This window comes from Apteryx mantelli, chromosome 17, assembly GCF_036417845.1.
Source record: "Apteryx mantelli isolate bAptMan1 chromosome 17, bAptMan1.hap1, whole genome shotgun sequence".
NCBI classification, from domain to species: domain Eukaryota; kingdom Metazoa; phylum Chordata; class Aves; order Apterygiformes; family Apterygidae; genus Apteryx; species Apteryx mantelli.
In genome coordinates, this window is record NC_089994.1 from 6,032,501 (window position 1) to 6,050,421 (window position 17,921).

The following is a 17,921-nucleotide window of genomic DNA, read 5'->3' on the forward strand; positions in this document are numbered from 1 at the left end:
CCTGCGGGGCCGGGCCGAGCTGCTGGCGAGGCGCCGAGCAGAGCCCTTTCCATCTGCTGCCGGTCACGAGCGCTCCCACTCGGGGGCACGCGCGCCGCGGCCGGCCAGCCGCCACCTGAACCTGCCGCGCTCTGCCCAGGCCCCAGCTGCCTCCGCCGGCACCGGGCTCGGCTCTCTCCTCCTCCTTTGCCGTCCGCTTGGTCGCTTCCCCCCTCCCGCCTTGGCGCTTTCCAAAGGACGGGCAGGGTTTTCTTTGCCGTCCCAGTGGGGTGCGTGTTTACCTCGCCTGCAGGGCAGCTCGTACTGGGCTTCACGCTTGCCGGGTTCATGCTCTGGGCCACGGAGATCAGAGCTGCGTTTTCTTTCGGTCTCCCGAGACCCCGGGAACGTGCTTCGGGCAAGGCAGTAGACACTTACTCTGCCGTTGAAAGCGCTCCGGAGAGCAGCAAGGTAACTAGGGAGGGGAAAGCTTTGCCAGGGGAGGGGAGAGCTTTTTCTTTCCTTTTGCTTGCCCAGGTCCCAGTTTCTGCTGTCCTTTTATGCCAAACCTCCCTCTTCCCCATTCCTTGCTGGAAGTGAGCCCTCCTGTCCGGCCAAGCCGAGGCCAGACTCGCCAGAGCAGGAGGACGAGGGAAGCGGAGGAAAGGGAGCTAGTTTCCGGCTGCCACCGCTCTCCTGGACACGGCTCCGACAGCAAGTTGGTGGCAGAGAGATGCTTTCGGTCCTGCCTCAAGCCATGGCGCCTGTGAATTCACGGAGGAGGCATGATGGGGCGGAAACAATCTGATGCAAAAATACACTTAAATATCTTCTCTTGCTGGTGTCTCAGGCAGAAGGAAAATGGCTTGGTATTCGGCTGCTCCCTCAGGTGTTTCCTTCTCTGTTGTTTAAAGCAGGGTGGTAGGTTTGGTGTGCCTACATCTCACCTGGGACACTGGGGTTTGGCTATTGCTTTTGCTGGTGGGAGCCAGAGCCCTTCCCAACACATGGCCGTGATCTCCTCAGATCCTTACAGGCAGGTCAGGGGCAGATCCCAGGCCTGACACATCTCCTGGGGATCCAGGGCTGCTTGCAGGGAAGAGGTGGTCTTCAATCCTTTGGGCACTCGATGGAGAGAGCAGTGACTTCTTTGTGGATGTCCCTGTGAGTTTCCTCACCCACCTCTGTGTGGCAACTTGTGAGGTTCTTCCTACGTTTTTGTGGGCTGCAGTGGCCAGGTCCATATGGTCAGTGATCTCCAGGTGGGAGGGGATCCATCTGAAAATGGTGGAGAGGGAGGGAGAGAAGATTATTTGGGGTCTTCAAGGCTCCAGGAAACCCAGAGGAAACATTGAGTCAAGACAAAGATTCCTGGTGCCACCCATCTTTCAATTGCTCTTTGAAAACAAAAAGCCACTGCTCTGTTCGCCTTGCTTTGCTACCCAAGCTGAGCCAAACGGTCCGTGTCTGAGAAGCAGAACTTGGAGACAGATGCCTTCAAAAGCAGTTTTATCCTGCCATCCAACTCAGCTTATTTCCCCTTTCCTGCCCCAAATTTCTTTCCAGTGGTGCATTGCCATCCCACAAGACACTTTTTTTTTCCCTGCCCAAAGTCTCTTCTGGGTCTGGAGCCCTCCAGCACCACAAGGCACCTGTGCCGTTTGGAGACGGTGGTTGTGTGAGGCGCAGGCTTGCTGTAACAGTGTCGCGCGTTTATATCAAGCCGCGCTGGCAGGGCCGTGCCATCAATACTGGGTGACATATGGGCTCTGCTGCTGCTCCTGGCTCTCTTCCTAGTTATTCCACAGAAATAAAAGCAACCAGGAAACATGCCGAGAAGAGTTTTCTGCACATACCAGAAGAAGGTGAAGGCGTCAAAGCAGGACAAACAGCTCTGATATTCCTCATCTTATGGGGATTTCGGGACATGTTTCTTCCAAGTTTTATGTAATTGGAATTTAGGAATTTTGAAAAGCTCCTTCTTTCTCTTCTTCTGTTTTCTTTTTTCTAAGCAGTTTTTGGTTTGTCGTGGGCACAAGAGTGATACACAGGTGTTTCCAGAATTAGTAGACAATGGATCTCTGCGTAGGAGAGGCTAAAGAGTGCTAATGGAGAGGGCGAGAAGTTTGCAGTAAGGCCTTGGGGGTTGTTATCACCCATGTCCAATGAGATGACACGTTGGCCTTTATTTCCATTGGCTTGATTACAAGTTTGACTTGAACGAGCAATGAACTCATCCTGCTCTGTCTCATTGTACAGGTCTCACTACCATCACAGCAGATTCCAGCATCTCCAGGTTTGAAAGAACCATCTTGATCATTCAGGCTGGTGTTTTGAGTAGTGCAGGCCAAAACCTCTCACCCAGCAGGGTGATTACAGGCCAGTAATTTTGGTCTTTGCAATAAAATACTTTCTGAAAGTCTAGATTTGGGCCGTGAGAGACAGAGAATCTTTCAAGTCCCGTTACTGACTTTTTCTCTGGTACAATTATACACCTTATTTCTAGGCATCATTTATATAGATTTGGCTTCCAGCTCTCAGGTCTCACTTTGCTGTTATTTGTTAGGTTAAAGAGAAGTCTAATCTCCTAAATCTTTTCTCCTTGCAAGCATTTGTCGTAGCAATCAAGCCACTTCTGAGCCATCTTTTCGATAGGCCTAATAGATGCAATAAAATGGAATAGGCTTCATTCCCATTTTATGTATTTTTCAGGTCACTTTTAAGGCTTGTTCTGAATCTTTGTAATGTTCCAAGAGAAAGTGGGGACCCCAGAAGTGGCCACAGTCTACCAGAAATGGTTTCACTAATGCTATCGGGAGAAGTAAGACCACAGTCCAGTCCTGATCGTTGTGACCGTCATAACACACTGGGCCTGGAGACAACAGTGTAAGCACGCAGTGTGTAAAGGATTAAGTCCTCTTCTCACTTCTGAGTGTACTTCCTTTTCATCCAGAGACAAGAGGGTGTTGCATGAGCAAAAACACTTTCTTTTCTTGAGTTTGAAGTGCTCCCCGCAGCGCGTTGTTAATCCGTGGAACCCACTGCCACAAGGTAGCTGGAGAGGCCGAGAGCTTTGCAGGTTTCAAGAGAGGTTTTGATACTGCTGCGGAGGGAGAGACTATCTAGTGTAATGGTCAAGAGGGTGAAAAGAAAAAAAAGTTGTAAAGGATAGAAACTTTTTTGCTTAAGGACTTAAGCCCCAGGCAGGGAGGCAGTTAGGAGAAGGGCAGCTGGGGAGCGATAAGGAGAAGCCACAGCACTGCTGGTTGATGGTTGGCTTTGGGGGCCACTAGACCGGCCTCTTCGGCACAGCAGGATTGTGGCGAGCAGGCTACATCAGGGCAGCGGGGGCTGGATGTGTCCTTCCCCCAGGTGTCTGCCACCAGCGGCCTGTCTCTGTGCCCTGCTTTTGGGGGGTGATCCCCAAGAGCCTCCCCTCGGGAAGCAGGGATCACGGATGTCTTCGGAGCCAGCAGGGACAAGACGTTGGCTCTGCTGCTCCCGAGAGGCTGATAACTAGAGACGAGGGGCTCCCAACGCCCTGCGGCGGAAGCGGCCGGCCCTGGGGCAAGGGGCAGGGCTGCGTGTGCGCCCCGCTCGCGGGGGGGAGGTTTGGGGTCTCCTGCGGCGCCCCCCTGCAAACCTGCGATCCTCCTGCCTTCCCGCGATCCGTAACCGCCCTGTACCCAGCGTAGGTGAATAAAACCTCCTCGTCTTTTTTTTTTTTTTTTTTTTGCCTTCACGGCACTCTCGCCGCGGGGCGAGCGCTGCAGGTGCAGCCCCTGAGCTCGGTCTCCTCCCAGCCCGGCAAGCCGTGTTTGGGAAGCGTTTCCGAGCGAGCCGGCGCTACCCTCAGCATGTGCGCGCTCCCTCTCTCCCGGGAGCTTGCAGTCCGTGCAGAGAAGGTACTTGCTCCCAATCCGGCTAAATTACTATTGACTTGTGTTCTCTGCGCTTCACAAACATTTCACTCAGCTGTCACCAGCGGGGCTGGCGATATCCTACCAGGGCTAACTTGGGAAGCCAGCTGTGCTGGGCCGTTTTTCCTGCTCTTTCCCATCGATCAAAGAATTAAATTGACAGATGGGGAATTTTGCACTAGGCTCGGGAAGGGGAAAGAATGACTTTTTTTTATTGGAAGGACGGGGCGAGCGGAGGCTTCGGGAAGGGCGGCGGGCGTGCGGATAGATGCAGCCGCGTGAGCTGGGTCGGGGAGGGGGGGCCTGGCCGGGGACCTATTTCACGTTTCAGTCGTAAGAGCCTCGGGGAGGGAGCGAGACGGGAGAGGGCAGCGAAGCAGAAACGTTTCTAACGAGACCCTCTGGCTCAGCAGAAGGCTGCGGGGCTGGCGTAAATCAGAGGAGCCCCACTGCGGCTTGCTCCGGCGAGACGAGGAGCCCACTGGTTATTTATAGTCGCTTGCTGGAAGCCGGGAGGATTTGCCGGGGGAAGGAGTGCTCCATACTTGACCCGTTTCTTGTCCTCTCCCGCGCAGCCGCTGCTGGCCGCGGTCGGAGGCAGAGCAGTCTGGCCGGGGGGAGAGGAGCTCTTGCCGTCATCAGTCCGCACCGGTGGAGCGACGCCACTGTGCGGTGCCGTCGCCTCCTTTTATTTCTTCACGTAGTTTAAGAGGGAGCCTCACCAGCACCCCGGCGCGACCCGGCCGCGGCGGAGCCGAGCGATGCCCTCGGTGGGGAGAGCCTGGGCTGTGGCTGGCTCTGGGGCTGCGAAGGGTCGGGCTGCCCTCGACCCGCCGCTCCTGGGAATGCCGGAGTCGGAGCCGACGTGGCCAGGTCCTGCGGGAAGGGTCTTCTCCTCCTGCCTGGTCCCCAGAAGCTTCTCTAGACTGCTCCTGCTTTGCGCGGCCCCCCCTCAAAGCGCTCCTTTTGCCTTTCGGCTGCGTGACGGGGCCGTCGCTCTCATCCTCCCCTTCTACCCGTTTTGGCTCTCTTTGTATTTCTTATTTTCTTCTTTCTTCCTTTTTTTTAATTTTTTTTTCTTTTTTTTTAGAGAGCATCTGTAACTAATGCAAACACATGCCATAGCTGGAGAGTAAAACCCTGCAGGATTAGCGTGGCATCCGCAACCCTGCCACGTTATAATCCCGTGGTAATCCCCCGCTCGGCCCACCCCCGCCGGCTTTGGCTATTGTTTAAAGGAAGCAAATGGGATCGTTAGCGGGCAAACCTTAACCAGCTTGGAGCGGCACAACGGAAGTCGAACCGATTCCCTTCCCCTCCCCCTGCTTTTTTCCCTCCTTGTTAGGAAGCCGCGTGGCCGCTCGCTGTGCTCCCGGCCAGCTCCGCGCCTGAGCCGAGCCGGGAATCGCTAGACCCAATACTGGGGGCCTGTTTGCGCTGGGAATGAGGTGCAGCCCGCCAAGGTTTTTAGTATTTCTTTGCCCCGTCGTGCAGGGCTGTGCCCAAGCTGCCACGGGAGCTGGGCGCTCCGGGGAGCGGGGCCGGGCTCGGAGCGGCGATGCGGGGAGAAGGGACGGCTCCACCTCGGCGTCTCGGGGATTTGGGTGCCGCCGTCGCTGGGAGGGCACCGAGCTCCTCTCTGCGTCGCGTTGGAGGGGGCTGAGCGCGAATTGGGGTGTAAGCGTGTGCTGGGGGGTACTGGGGAGAGGGGCGCTTCTGTGGCTGATACTACCTTTATTTGTTTCGTATCGGAAATCCCAAATCTCGAGTCAAACCTCCTCCCGTTCACGTGTGCTCCCAATAAATCCGCTTGGCCCGGAGCGCGATGGAGCGGAGCCCTGCAGACCCCCAACGCGCAGGGCTGCAGGCGCTGCAGGACTCCTGGGTCCCGGCGCACCGCGCTGCCGGGCCGGGCAAGCCGGGTGGCCTCTCCTGGGGTCCGGCCGTAGCGTTAGGAGGCCTGCGAGAGCCGAGCACTGGGGGGCACGAGAAGCCATCCAGGGGGGTCGCTGCAATTGTGGCCCCCCACGTGCCGCCGTGTCCGGCTCACGGCCACGAAGGTGAGCCGCCGTCCTCAGCGGTGGTGCTGGGGGCATCTCGGTGTTTGCTTTCAGATTGCATCTTCAGTTTGCGTTTGCCTTTCAGTTGCGTTGGAGTTTCCTTTCCGTTTGCAATGCCCCAGATCCCGGCTGCCCCAAGCACAGCTTCTGCTGCTCGGTGGCCAAAGTCCCCTCCTGTCAAACAGGTCGGGTCCTGTTTTGCAGCAGTCTAAAATATAACCCTAATCATATGTGTGCGCACATACGCAGCTTCTCCTCTGCACAGAGCCCTGATCATCGCAGGGATCTCCACAAGGGTCTGGCAGATGGAGAGGGGAAAACTATATCTGCAAAGAATTTGGAAATTAAGACCGCGATTGATGCCATTTCTAATTCCTGAATATTCATGCGGGGACAGCCACGGGGAGCAGGAGGTGTGGGGAGCCAGTGCCGGAGCTGGGCACGGCGGGCAGAGTAAAGGGGACGGCTGACTGCGGAGCTTGCGCTTCCCCGCGTTTTCCATCGTCCCTTGCTCCTTCCGCCACCGGAGCCGCAAAGAGCGACCGCTGGGCCCCTTGCTTTAACGCTTCAGGCTTCCTCCTCTCCTGATGGGACCCTGCAGCTTTCCGCCGCCCGCCGAGGGTCGGCTCCGGGTTGGAGCCGCGAGGTGGATACGCGGGCTCGGCACCCCTGTCTCCCCTGCCGCCGCTGCCACCGCCGCGCTCGGGAGAGGAGGGAGCCGGATCCTGGCATTCTGTCAAGGAATTAATTGAAAAATAAAATCATTAGATGGGAACTCTAGAAATGCAAAATTGTTTGGAGGTGGGGGGAGAGGCAGAGGAGGGGGGATGCGAGCTTTTGTCAGGTTAATTTCTTCTGTATTGATGTTTTGTGACATTTACTTGTTGTTTATCTCCCGCAGCAGCTGTAATACTAAAAGAAAATGCACAGCTTGTTCCATTTATTTATTTTACACCTTTTCTTCAGTCCTCTGGTATGTTTGTTTGTTTGAGAAACCCAGCGAGGCTTTTGATGTCTGAAAGCGGGATTTCAACAGCTGTTCGCCATGTGCTTCGCGGGAGCGAGAGCTGCTGGGTGGGGGCGAGCGGGGGGAGAGGGGCTGCCGGCTGGCTCCTGCCCGCGGGGCGTTCCGCACCCGGCGGGGACGAGGCGGCACCGATTTTCCCCTCGGCGTCAGCGCATGGGCCGAGCGGCTTAGTTGTCACCTCGATCAGGTGCTAATGGTGGGGGTTCGGACGCTCGCTCGAGGGTGCAAGTTTTGTCCTGGCGCTTTGTGTCCCATGACACCCCTGTGGGCATCGGTACCCGGGGGCCTGGGAGCGTGCGGGGCCGTGTGTCCGAAGCGGATCGGACCGTGCCTGGAAAGCTCCGTGCGGCTTTCATGGCCAGCCGCAGCCTGCAGACGCTGGCAGGGTCATGGGGGACAGTGCTGCCGGCCAGCGGCATGGGAACGAGCAAGGAGAACAGGTCCTCAGGCACTATGGGGGTCGGCTCACTGGTGGCAGCGTGGAGGACTGAGGGGTGAGACAGCCCCAGGGTTTCTCACCCGATGTGGGAGATACGGGCCGAGCCACAGGGTCTGGAGATCGTTGTGTGTCTCCGCAACCCTGTGGGATGGGTCTGTGACCTGCCACGAGCCTTGCTGAACCCAGCCTTGTGTCTAGTTAGGTCCTGTGACCTCTCCTTGACACGTGATCGGCAAGTTGGGGTGGATGGGATGGGCTGGCATCACCGAGGGGTTTAAAGACAAGCCTGTGCGCACGGCATGACGGTTTGCTTCCCAGCAAAGCCTTAGAGCTGGGAACGAAGCTGCTCTCCGTGGCCGAGTCCCACTGCCGATGCTGGCCAGAAGGTGACCGGCCCATAATTGATGCTTTCCCACATCTGCCCTTTGCGTTTCCACCTACTGCTGCCGCCACAGCTCCAGTTACCTCCCTGCAAATCCAATTTCCAGAGGCTGTTGTGCTCTGCCAGAGCCTGCTTATTGTGAAGAAGGAAATGATAGTTGAGAGGCTTTAACCGGGAAAGGGATGAGGAGGGCTGGAGATGGAGCTGATGAGGAGACAGGCTGGCAGCAGCCGCGTGGGGCCTGGAGCTGCTCCAGGGCTTGACGAGTCAGTCCCTTCTCTCCCCGTCTCCTCATCTGGTGAGGAAGGCATCCGTTGCCTTCTCACTTTCTCTCCCGACATGCTCTTGTTTCCCCCTACCTCCCGTCTCTCAAACACCCCTGTCTCCCCAGGAAGGAGAACCACATGCAATCCCAGCTCCTCTTGCACAGATTCCGAGGGGAGGGATGTGTCCGGCTGCGCAGATCCCCTCCGCGGGCCTGCTTGGCTGTCCTCAGTGCTGTGACAGCCAGGGACAGCCACCTCCAGCTCCACCACGCTGCTGCCCTGTTCTCTCCCCGTTGCAGGCGACACCCGTGTACGGGAGGAGGCTGGAACAGGCTGTGCCTGGACTTCTGCTGCTCCCAGTCTCTATCCAACATCATAGTGCTGGGGTGGTCTTCTCGGTAACTTCACCTAAGATGCAGCCTACAAACAGAGCGTGTTGGCGGTAGTTTTGCTGCAAGGTCAATGGCTTCAAGCAGAGAGGCAGGAAGCAGCAGGAATTTCCCCTACTAAGGAATATTCCTCTGCTAGGAATAAAAGGCTCTGCCCAGCACAGATAGATCCCATGTGGCTTTGGGCTGGGGTATCTCCTTGCCAGTGGTGTGCTGCAAGGCCTGGCTTGTAATTGTTGCCTTTCTTTTTCTCCCACATCGCCTTCTCTACCATCTGGGCCTGGACAGATTCCCCAAAGAAGAAAAAACGATCGGAGGTTTTGGATGAAATCATGGAGCATCTGGAAGAGGAGGAAAACATCAAAGATGGGAACGACTAGCTGGTCTTCAGCAGCTGCCAGGCATCCGGAGAGGTGAGTACCTGGGCACTGGGGACAGTGGCAGAAAGAACTAGCCCTACATGCAGAAATGTACTGGGCTGTGTCAAGGTTGGCAACACTGGGTGACACCGGAGGAGAACGAAGCTCTTGGGACATGCATGGCATGGGCATACAGCCCAAGGAAGGTGTAAATATGTAACTGCGGGGATCGAGGCAAGCACATCAGTACAGGCCTGGTGCTGATGAGAGAGCTACTTGGCAGCAGTTCAGAAATGGGCGACACTTTGGTGAGCTGCACAACCTTGAGGCCCTGCACAGGAGGAGGACCAGCTTCCGTTACATATGGCAACAGCTCCCGGAGCCCTCAGCTGGGGAAACACTGGGTGTTAAGTGCCTGGGATGGAGCAGACGTGCTGTGAAAGCTCCGAGCAGGTCAGAGGGATGAGGAGTTCCCAGGTCCTGGTACCTGTTGGTGTTGTTGCCAAGGCTGGCCAGCCCCTGAGTGGGGATCCCACCCCCCTGCCTGTCTTCACCTTCATCCCGGCAGACTTTTTGCCGTGGTCTCAGGGGATACGGCTCAGAATCGTGCTCAGTTCTGCCATTTAGGCTCCAAATTGAAGCGAGTGCATGCACTGCTTGTGTTGTTATGTGCTCCTCAGCCTCTCTTCCTTCCCACAAGGAAAGCCAGCAGAGCTGTCAGATCGCAAATTGTCCCTCGCTCTGTTTATGGGAGAACTGATGGGCTGCCAAAAAAGAGCCTGTCTAGAGACCAACCTGCAGCTGCTGCCACAAAATGGACAGTTTGACAAATGTCTTTCCCCGGCCACCATTGGCGACCTCCGTGGCTCACTGCAAGGGGACCATTCGCCCCAGGGTCACTTGGATGCTGGCTGGATGCTTGTGGGAACTGGCTGGCCACTGGGCTTTTGGGCACACCTGGGTTTTTCTTCCACCACCTGCTCAAAAAGCAGTGTAGTTCCGTTATTGCTGTTCGAAGAGCTCAGCAAGCTCAGGGACTGGCAAGTGCAGGCCAGATGTCCTTTGATGCTAGGTTTGGAGCAGCCAGGCATCTCTTGATGGAGGTTTCATCTGGGTCGCAGTTATTTCTGCTCAGTCGGCCAGAATGAAGTTGTCAACACCTGCAGGGAAGGTGCTGGTGGCAGAGTAAGCCACAACGAGGTCCAGTTTGGACCTTGACAGAGAGGCCAAAGGCACCGTGGAGGAGAGACATCCGCCTTGTCCAGCAGCAGGACTGACTTCCCCGTGGCTGGGTAACCTGGGAGGGCAGCGTGAAGGGGAGCGTTGTGCTCTCTGCTAGCGAGATGTGCTCATTTGGCAGAGAGGAAAACTTGTCAATCCCGTTGGGAGAAAACTTTCAAAAGAAAAATAAGTCAAGGAGATATGATAAACCAAAACAGAAGGCACAGAGGCCCGAGTGAAATGTAATAGGACTCCAGCAATTGCACTACTTTCTCCCTTTGATTGGTTAAGCTACTTACAGTATCTGCTTCGTGCTGTCTCAAGTACCGATTGGCATTGCTCCTTCTTGGCACATGTCTTCTTTTAGTTGCATCACTTGAGGCTAGAGAGCCAGAGATGACACAGATCGGCAAGAGGGAGCCAGGCCTAAATAGCTCTCCTGCAGTCAAACAGCGTACAGTTTAGCTACCCTTCCACCTCATCCTGAGACCTCCTAGCAAATCCTGCATGGATTCAAAAGAGACTAGACAAGTTCATGAAGAACAAGCCCATCAGTGGCTATTAAAACACTGTAGTCCAGATGGAATTGCTGACTTGGGATGTCCTCAAACTGCTGTTAGCCGGAAGCTTGGAGAGTAAACAGGCACATGCGCCCTATTTCTTAACCCTCCCCACCCCCTCAAAACATTCACTACTGTCCTGGATTTGCTTTGTAGCTGGTGGATTCCTGGGGCTTGCAAGGAAGGAAGAGCCGTGGCAGCACCGTGCGTGCACCCGTGCCGCTTCACGCTCTTGTGCGAGGGCCAGGCCAGCAGAGCCGGCTCGTCTGCCTCGTCCTTCCCTACCCCGTGGCTGTGAGGCTGGCATCCGTCCAGCCTGCCGTTCTGCTGGGCTTCAGACTCAGCCCTGCTCACCCCTTTTGGGAGGAAGAATCTTAGCTTCTGTGGTTTTTTTGATTGATTTTAATTAGGCACTTCCTCCAAAAGGAAAAGGAAGGGAACATAGGGATAGTCCAGACCTCCCTCTGCTCCCCATTTCAATCTGTTTATGCGTCTGCTCGCTGCGCGCTCGTCTTTCTTGCTGGTGGGCAGAATAGCTGGTGCTTTCCAATGGGGTGGAAACCCTGCCGTCCTGTGCAGAGAAACTCGTGTAGGGGAAGAGAGGTAAGGGTACCCCGCTGGCCTGTTGCCCGCCGGGAGGTGATTCAGGATGTTGGGTTGACAAATCCTACAGGCTGGAGGGAGAGTTATTGCGTTGCTTCCTCCAGCAGGACTGTATTGTTTTCTCAGCACTGACAAGGAACGAATTTGACATGTTCTGACTCCAATTTTTATAGCCACATAAATGACGTAGGTTCCTAAAGCTCTTCAAAATGGAACATGGGCCCCAGGATGCCTTTGGGAAGGGCACCCGGAGTTTGGCTCCATTTAGGGGGCAGCTCAGGAAAGGTTTCTGCCTCTAAACCTGCTGTTTATAAGGGGAGGTGTTATTGCGTGCGCTGCCACTCCGAGCGCTCCCAAAGGGACGCTGGGCTGTCCCTGGGAAGGGGGGAAATCTGAGCCGTCCTCCGTGCCACCAGCAGGAAATCGCCCGGTGCTCCATGGCGTGTGTTTGTGTGCGCGAGCCGTATTACTGCCGGAGAGGCTGTTTTCCTCCCCGCAATATCTGCCTGTTGTTGCAAGGCGGTACCCAATACGCCTAGCAGTGGGATGCTCATAACCTTGCTTATTATTGGACTTTTGTTAAACCCACAACACTGCTGGCCTCCTGAATAGCGAGCGCGTCTGGGCCTAGAGCCGACCAATAACCTTCCTAATGCGCCTGCCTTCCCGGGCTGCCGTAAGTGACGGAAGCATGCACAGCACCGGGGCTCTTCTGATAAAAGGGAAGGTGGTTACGTGACCGCAGGAATAATCCGAGTTGGGTTAAATAACTGTCTGCTTCACGCAGTGCATCTGGAATAAGTACCGGGGCCTCGAGATAACATTTTTTCCCTTGGAACAGCTCTAATTTAAGGATGCCTCCAGACGTACGTGCTGTTAACACCTTCTCAGAAGTCAGCCGGAGGAAAGGCACGGGGAGGGGAAGCAGCGGCGCAGGAGGGAGAGGAGAGGTGGCGTTGCTTGCACTGAGGCAAGCCCGGGGCTTTCAGACACATCCCTGCTGCCGCCCGTCCCGGCTCTCCGGGGTTTAGCCGTCCCTGGGCCGTTTGCCAAAGCGTCGTTGCAGCTTTGGTGCCTGCAGACCTACCCCCCAGCCTGGCTCTTGCAATCGAGCCGATTTTCCCGCAGGGGCCCAGTGCTCATCAAAAGCTGGCTTGAGGCTCGTAAACTCAGCCTGGCTTTTCGGAAGGGACAGACCCCCAAAATTGGGGGGTGCCCCCTCGAGACCTCTGCAGCGTAGCAAAGCTCGTCCCTTATTGCAGCCCCAGCGCAATGTTTGGGCATCAGCCCTGCCCCGCAGCAGGCGGATGTTTGCGTTCATTATACAGGTGGGTAAACTGAGGCACGGGTGTTGGAGCAGTGCTGTCCACGGGGGTGTCAGCGTGTCAGGTAGCTGGGACAGGACATCAAAATGGCGATGAGCTCATCGGGAAGCGGGGGATCTCTTTTTTTCTTCTTTTGCTCGGCATTGATAAGTGGCCTTCCCGTCTCCTGATGCATCCGCTGCTCCCTGCTGCCTTTGCCATCTGTGCCACGGCGGGGGGCAGCCGATGGCGGGACCCGCCGCTGGTCCCAGAATGGCTCCGAGGTCATGGAGCGCGCGGCGCTTTCACAGCGGGAAAACGGGGCAGACGGCGAAGACGCGGTTCTTGGTGGGTGAGTTGCCGACTGGCTCAGGCAGGGGGATTGGAAATGAGATGGCGAAAGGCGCGGAAGGATGGGAAGCGTATGGCACCGCGAAAGGGCGGCGGTGGTGAAAAACCTCCCGAGATTCATGGGAAAAATGGTTGTGGGTAAAAGACTGGAGGGAGACAGATCAGACCAGACCAGAAAGATGGCTCAGCATCCAGAAGGTAAAAGGAACAAATCGCGGCGTTCGATTCGGCTGACGATCGGCACGGACTGAGCAGGGGACGCAGGAGCCGGGCAGGGTCCCTTGCAGGCGCGTGTGTCACACAGCAGACCGTTTAAGCAAAGCTTTGCAGGGTTCCAGGTTGGGGTTGGTTTTTCCTGGTTTTTTTTCCTGGGTTTTTTTTTTCCTCCCCTCATTGTCTTTTTGCGGCGGGGCAGATTTCTCGCTGAGCGTCTCTGAGGTCTGCAGCAGCGACGAAAAGGATTAGCGCAAGCAGAGCATGTAGGCTTTAGAGAACAGAGCAGAGTTTGGTTTCAACATCTAATTCAATTTGTTCTGCCGAGATTGAAATATGAAATGGTTGCCAGTCAAACGTTCAAAGGGGGAGGAGGGAGAGGAGAAGAAGAGAGGGAGCCTTCTCAAATTTAAATTTTAATGAAAATTAATTTAACCCTTTGATATGTTTTAAAACATGTTATTTCCTTGTCTGGAAACAGGCTAGAAAATGTTCACGAGGGTTTTTTTTTTTCTCCATACCTTCAAACATAATGAAGATTTTCTTTTTCCCTTAATGATACTTATCTTGTTGAGCAGTTTGACATTGGTGAATTTTTCAGGCAATTTGGTATCAAAGAAATCTATTTGACGTGTGCTGGGGGGGCTGTGTATGTGTGTGCAGATATACGCATGTACATTAATTATGAAAGTGCTGATCACAGCTCTGGAGTACAGTTTGACTTACTTAATTCCTACTCTGCAAGCAAAGCCTCGACTTCTTTGTTATATATTAAGAATCCCACATATTGCACCCCTAAAATGACAGCACATTTGACATGAATTTTCTGAGAATGGGCATATATCTACTAATTAATTTGAATTCAGATGAAAGCCTAAGTAGGTCTTCATGAAATTCATCACTCCCCACTGCCTTTTTTTTGTCTGAAATGATCCTAATGATAAAATAATGCAAACTCTTTAGCTGTCCATGTAGTTAAACATGGGAAATAGTCTCTCCTTGATCCCTAGCCTATGCAGTACTTCTCAAGCTGAACACTATCTTAATACACTTATTTTGTTCAGGAGTAAAAATAGTTACTGTTAGCCCGGGCAGTAACAATTATTCGTAAAAGTTATATTTCTAATAAATAATAATATAAGAACTACTGTAATTAGACTGTGGGGCCACTGATGAGGTCCAGCCCTGGCCACTATACTGACCCACTTGTGGCTTTGGGGGTTGGCAGCTCGTTTGCCGAAGCTTCGTTGTACGTCAGCGGAGGACCCGGCGCTGTTGTGCATCAGGAGGCAGGGAAATGTAGAGCAGTTACAGTGGGAGGAAGCGGGACAGCTAATTCGGTTGAAAAACCACAAATTAACTGTCGACCCCATTTTGTGCAGGCTGCAGAGCAAGCTCCAGTTGTGGCTGTGGTTTGGGGTCCAGACCTGAGTTTTTCCCGTCCCCGTTTGCAGATGTCACATGGAGGGATGGAGGGAAGAGGGCTCCGTTGAGCCTTTTCTTCAGCTTTCTGAAAGCGGGTGCTGGAGGCTGGCGTAAGGCTTTCTCCCACCTCCACACACTTGGTTTCGATATTTTGAATATTGCAGGTGAAAGTTTGGCCGTCTGGAAGACGAGGGCAGGACTTCCTGCTGAAGTTAGTGGAGCTGCCCCATCAATTTGCAGATCTTTCTGCAGACCAGGAGCAGCGTAAGAGGCTGTAGTCTGAGGCACATGGCACTTGAGCAAAAAGGGCATTTATTCACACTGTTTAAAATATGTCAGTAGGGTATCTAAGCAAACCTCTGGGACAAAAAGCAGCCCTTTCAGTCAGGGCTGGGATAGATGCAGCTCAGACCCTCTTCCATTGCACTCCTCGGGCTGCTTCTCTCGATTGAGCGTGGTGCTCCGTTTGCCAGCCCATTGCCAGGGATGCAGGAAGAGCTTAAATCTCCATCCTTGGAGATGTTCAAAAGCCGCCTGCATAGGGTCCTGGACAACGTGCTCTAGGTGACCCTGCTTGAGCGGGGGGGTTGGACTAAACTATCTCCAGAGGTCCCTTCCAACCTCAACCATTCTGTGATTCTGTGCTTCACATTTTGTCTCTCCTTTGGTCTTTCCCCATCTGTAAGGACCTCTGGCAGGAGATGAGGCATGGGCCCCGTGTGTCAGCTTTGTGTCATTCAGGTGGTGAGGAAGAGCAGACTCAGAGTGACGGTGGTTTGCTGCACCATGCTGTGTGCTGTGGAGTTGGCCATACCAGAAGGCACCTGGAGCAGAGTTGGATGTTCCCTGCCTGGAGTCAGCCTGGGAGTAGCTCAGTGCAGTTCCCGTTGGGTTCAGCTGTGATTGAATGTGCGTAAACTTTCAGTTTATTGGTTCAAACAAACAGGTTGTCGGTTGATTCCTTGATCATCCAGTCATCCTTTAGTGCACAGCTGTCATGGAGGCTGCCTTCAGTGATAGCGGTGGAGACGTACGTGGTAGCAGGAGATACTTCTCAGTGTGTATAAATTAGAAGGAAGTGTGTTATCAGCAAAATAGGGCACTACAGAGGAGCAAGGGCACTTCAGTGAGTGCTTGCGGAGAACTTGGGACACGGGTAACCATCTCCTTGCTCTGCCACTGTTGTCTTCATAACACACGACTGATGGTGACCTTCTGTCTTGCTTGCACTTTCAGTGCAGGTGCCACCCTGTGACCGCTCACCCCTACGCTGCCTTGTGGTCTGTGTAGAGATTTGGGCACTTTTAGGATACAATGCTGATCTGCTTTGTGAGTCAACTTCAGGATGAGATACATTGCGTCCAGGATGTGCTGATTTCTCCCTGCTCGCCCTAGAGGGAGCCTTGGATGAGTGGCCTGGTTTCAAGCTTCTGGTCTTGGCCAGGTTATTGCACTCTTTAATCTGTGGGTGAGAGAACCAGAAGCGCTAGAGATGTTGCAGTCCTAAGTGCTGTGGGAATTATTTTGGCCTCCAGCAGGAGAGGTCTGGAGAGTGTCTCCTGGCTAGTGTAAGACACCACTGCGCTGGGTGTCCACCTTCCTGAGGACTACTGCCCTTGGGCCAGGGATGGGGAAGGGAGCAGTTAAGAGCGGTTAATATTAGCTGAGAACGTTAATAGTGGGTGGCTTTGTGCTGATCTGAGCTGGGGAGCACTGACATAATGTTTTCATCTCTGCCATACCAAGGCACAGCTGCATCCCTAATTGTCCATGTTCTGTCCATCAGAGAACTTAAATTGGTGATTTTCACTCTCGCGATTCACATTCCTTCTCACTGCCTTTCCGGTGGCGTGGGTCCCTGCACAGCCGAGTAAAGCCCTGCTGACAAGCAACTTGCTTGTCTCTTAATTCCTGCAACCCCTGGGATGTGGTGCATGATCCCCGTGGGGTCCACAGATCCCACGTTGAAAGCTGCCGCCCCAGCGGGTGGATTTTTGCCGTGTCGCGATGGCTACGTGCAAGGGGAGACCCTGGAAGGACGGACGGCAGCAGTAGCTGTGACGGCTCCTCTTCCCTGTGCACCCGCCGTATCCCCCTCTCAGGGCTTTCTTTGGAATTGGATTAGGATATTATTCAAATGCATCCTTTTTACTGAATTAGAGGGTTAACGGATTTTAATGTAAAACTAGCTTTACTTTATTGCTGCCTGTTGCCAGAGGCCTCTGTGGGCTGTTATCTACTTAAGGGGACAGCAACCAAGTTAACGGAGAGAGAATATTGAATGTGCCCAGATTTTTCTAGGTGCTGCAGGTCCCTCCATTTTCAGGGCTGCGCATTTCAGAGGAGCGACGGTTCTCGCTGCTCCCTCCAGGTCAGGCTGTGTTAAGGTGCCCTATTTGATTACTCAAAATGACTCATCGCCTTTGGAAAAGTCTTGACCACGATCTGTGTTGTTTTTCCGAACTGTCCTGCGCCTCACGCAGGAGGAGGTGGGGGACTCTGTGCGCACACGGACAGGCAGGCAGCGTCCAGGGCTGTGAGCCGTTGTTTTCCTGAGCTGCGTGCTTGAATTGCCGCTGCTCACAAAGTGCTGTGCGATCTGCCGGAGTCGTTCACCTGCCATCGCTGTGCCCAGATCCAGGTGACTTCTTCTCATCTCTATTGCAGTGGTGCTGGCCAGAGCATAAATCATAAATTTCAGCTGTTCTCCTCTCTCTAGTCCAGCCCTGCCTTTGCGAAAGGGAGAGTTTTCTATCCACGCGTTTGCCGGGCTTGCAGAAGAGAGCTCTAGGAAGCCCTGAGAGAAGAAACCAAGCGTGTCTCTTTGCAGCAGACACTGTAGATGCCATTTGCCAGCCCACTGCCAGGGATGCAAGAAGAGCTTAAATCTCCCTGCGTTACTGCATCGTGCTTGCTGCTTTCCAGCCCAAGCTACAGCCAGCTGCCGGCTCCTTGTGGGAGCCGTGTTATCTCAAGCCTTTCTTCCTGCATTTTGGTGTTGGCAGCCGTTCCCGTCTCGCCTGTAACTCCACTAGCTTTGCTTGTCTGCTCACAGAAGCAGTAAGTGCAGTGTCTGTATATACCTGACGTTCTCTTCCTGCGCAAGACGTGGCAGGAAAAATCCAGTAAGGGTTTGGGCTTTAAAAGACCAGGCGTGCTAGTGCTTTGGTTGCTGCTCCTCTGCGGTAGCGTGGATCAGAAGATGCGGTGCTCAGGCGGATGCTGCTGCCTGACTAGCACGCTTTCACGCCGAGACCTTCCCCTCGCTGCCTCAGTTTCCCTGTTTGTAAAACATCACACAGACCTACAGGTGGAAGCAGCTGTGGAACGTGCGCGTTACCTAAACCCCTGCTGCGTGCGGTCCAGGTCCCTGCCGGGTGTGCAGGTGTGCTGCAAGCTTGTTTTTTAACTAGCAGCCGGGGC

At 54.4% G+C, this 17,921-nt stretch overlaps 1 protein-coding gene across 3 annotated transcripts in view; it reads left to right on the plus strand.

The window, feature by feature from the left end:
• RBM19 (RNA binding motif protein 19) overlaps nucleotides 1–17,921 on the plus strand; it is a 93,319-nt gene that overhangs the window by 69,261 nt on the left and 6,137 nt on the right. For all 3 annotated transcript variants that reach the window (XM_067306996.1, XM_067306997.1, XM_067306998.1), the window contains exon 24: nucleotides 8,751–8,875. In XM_067306996.1, coding sequence (XP_067163097.1) covers nucleotides 8,751–8,842 — 92 coding nt within the window. In that variant the 3' untranslated portion in view covers nucleotides 8,843–8,875. The remainder of the gene's footprint in view (nucleotides 1–8,750; nucleotides 8,876–17,921) is intronic.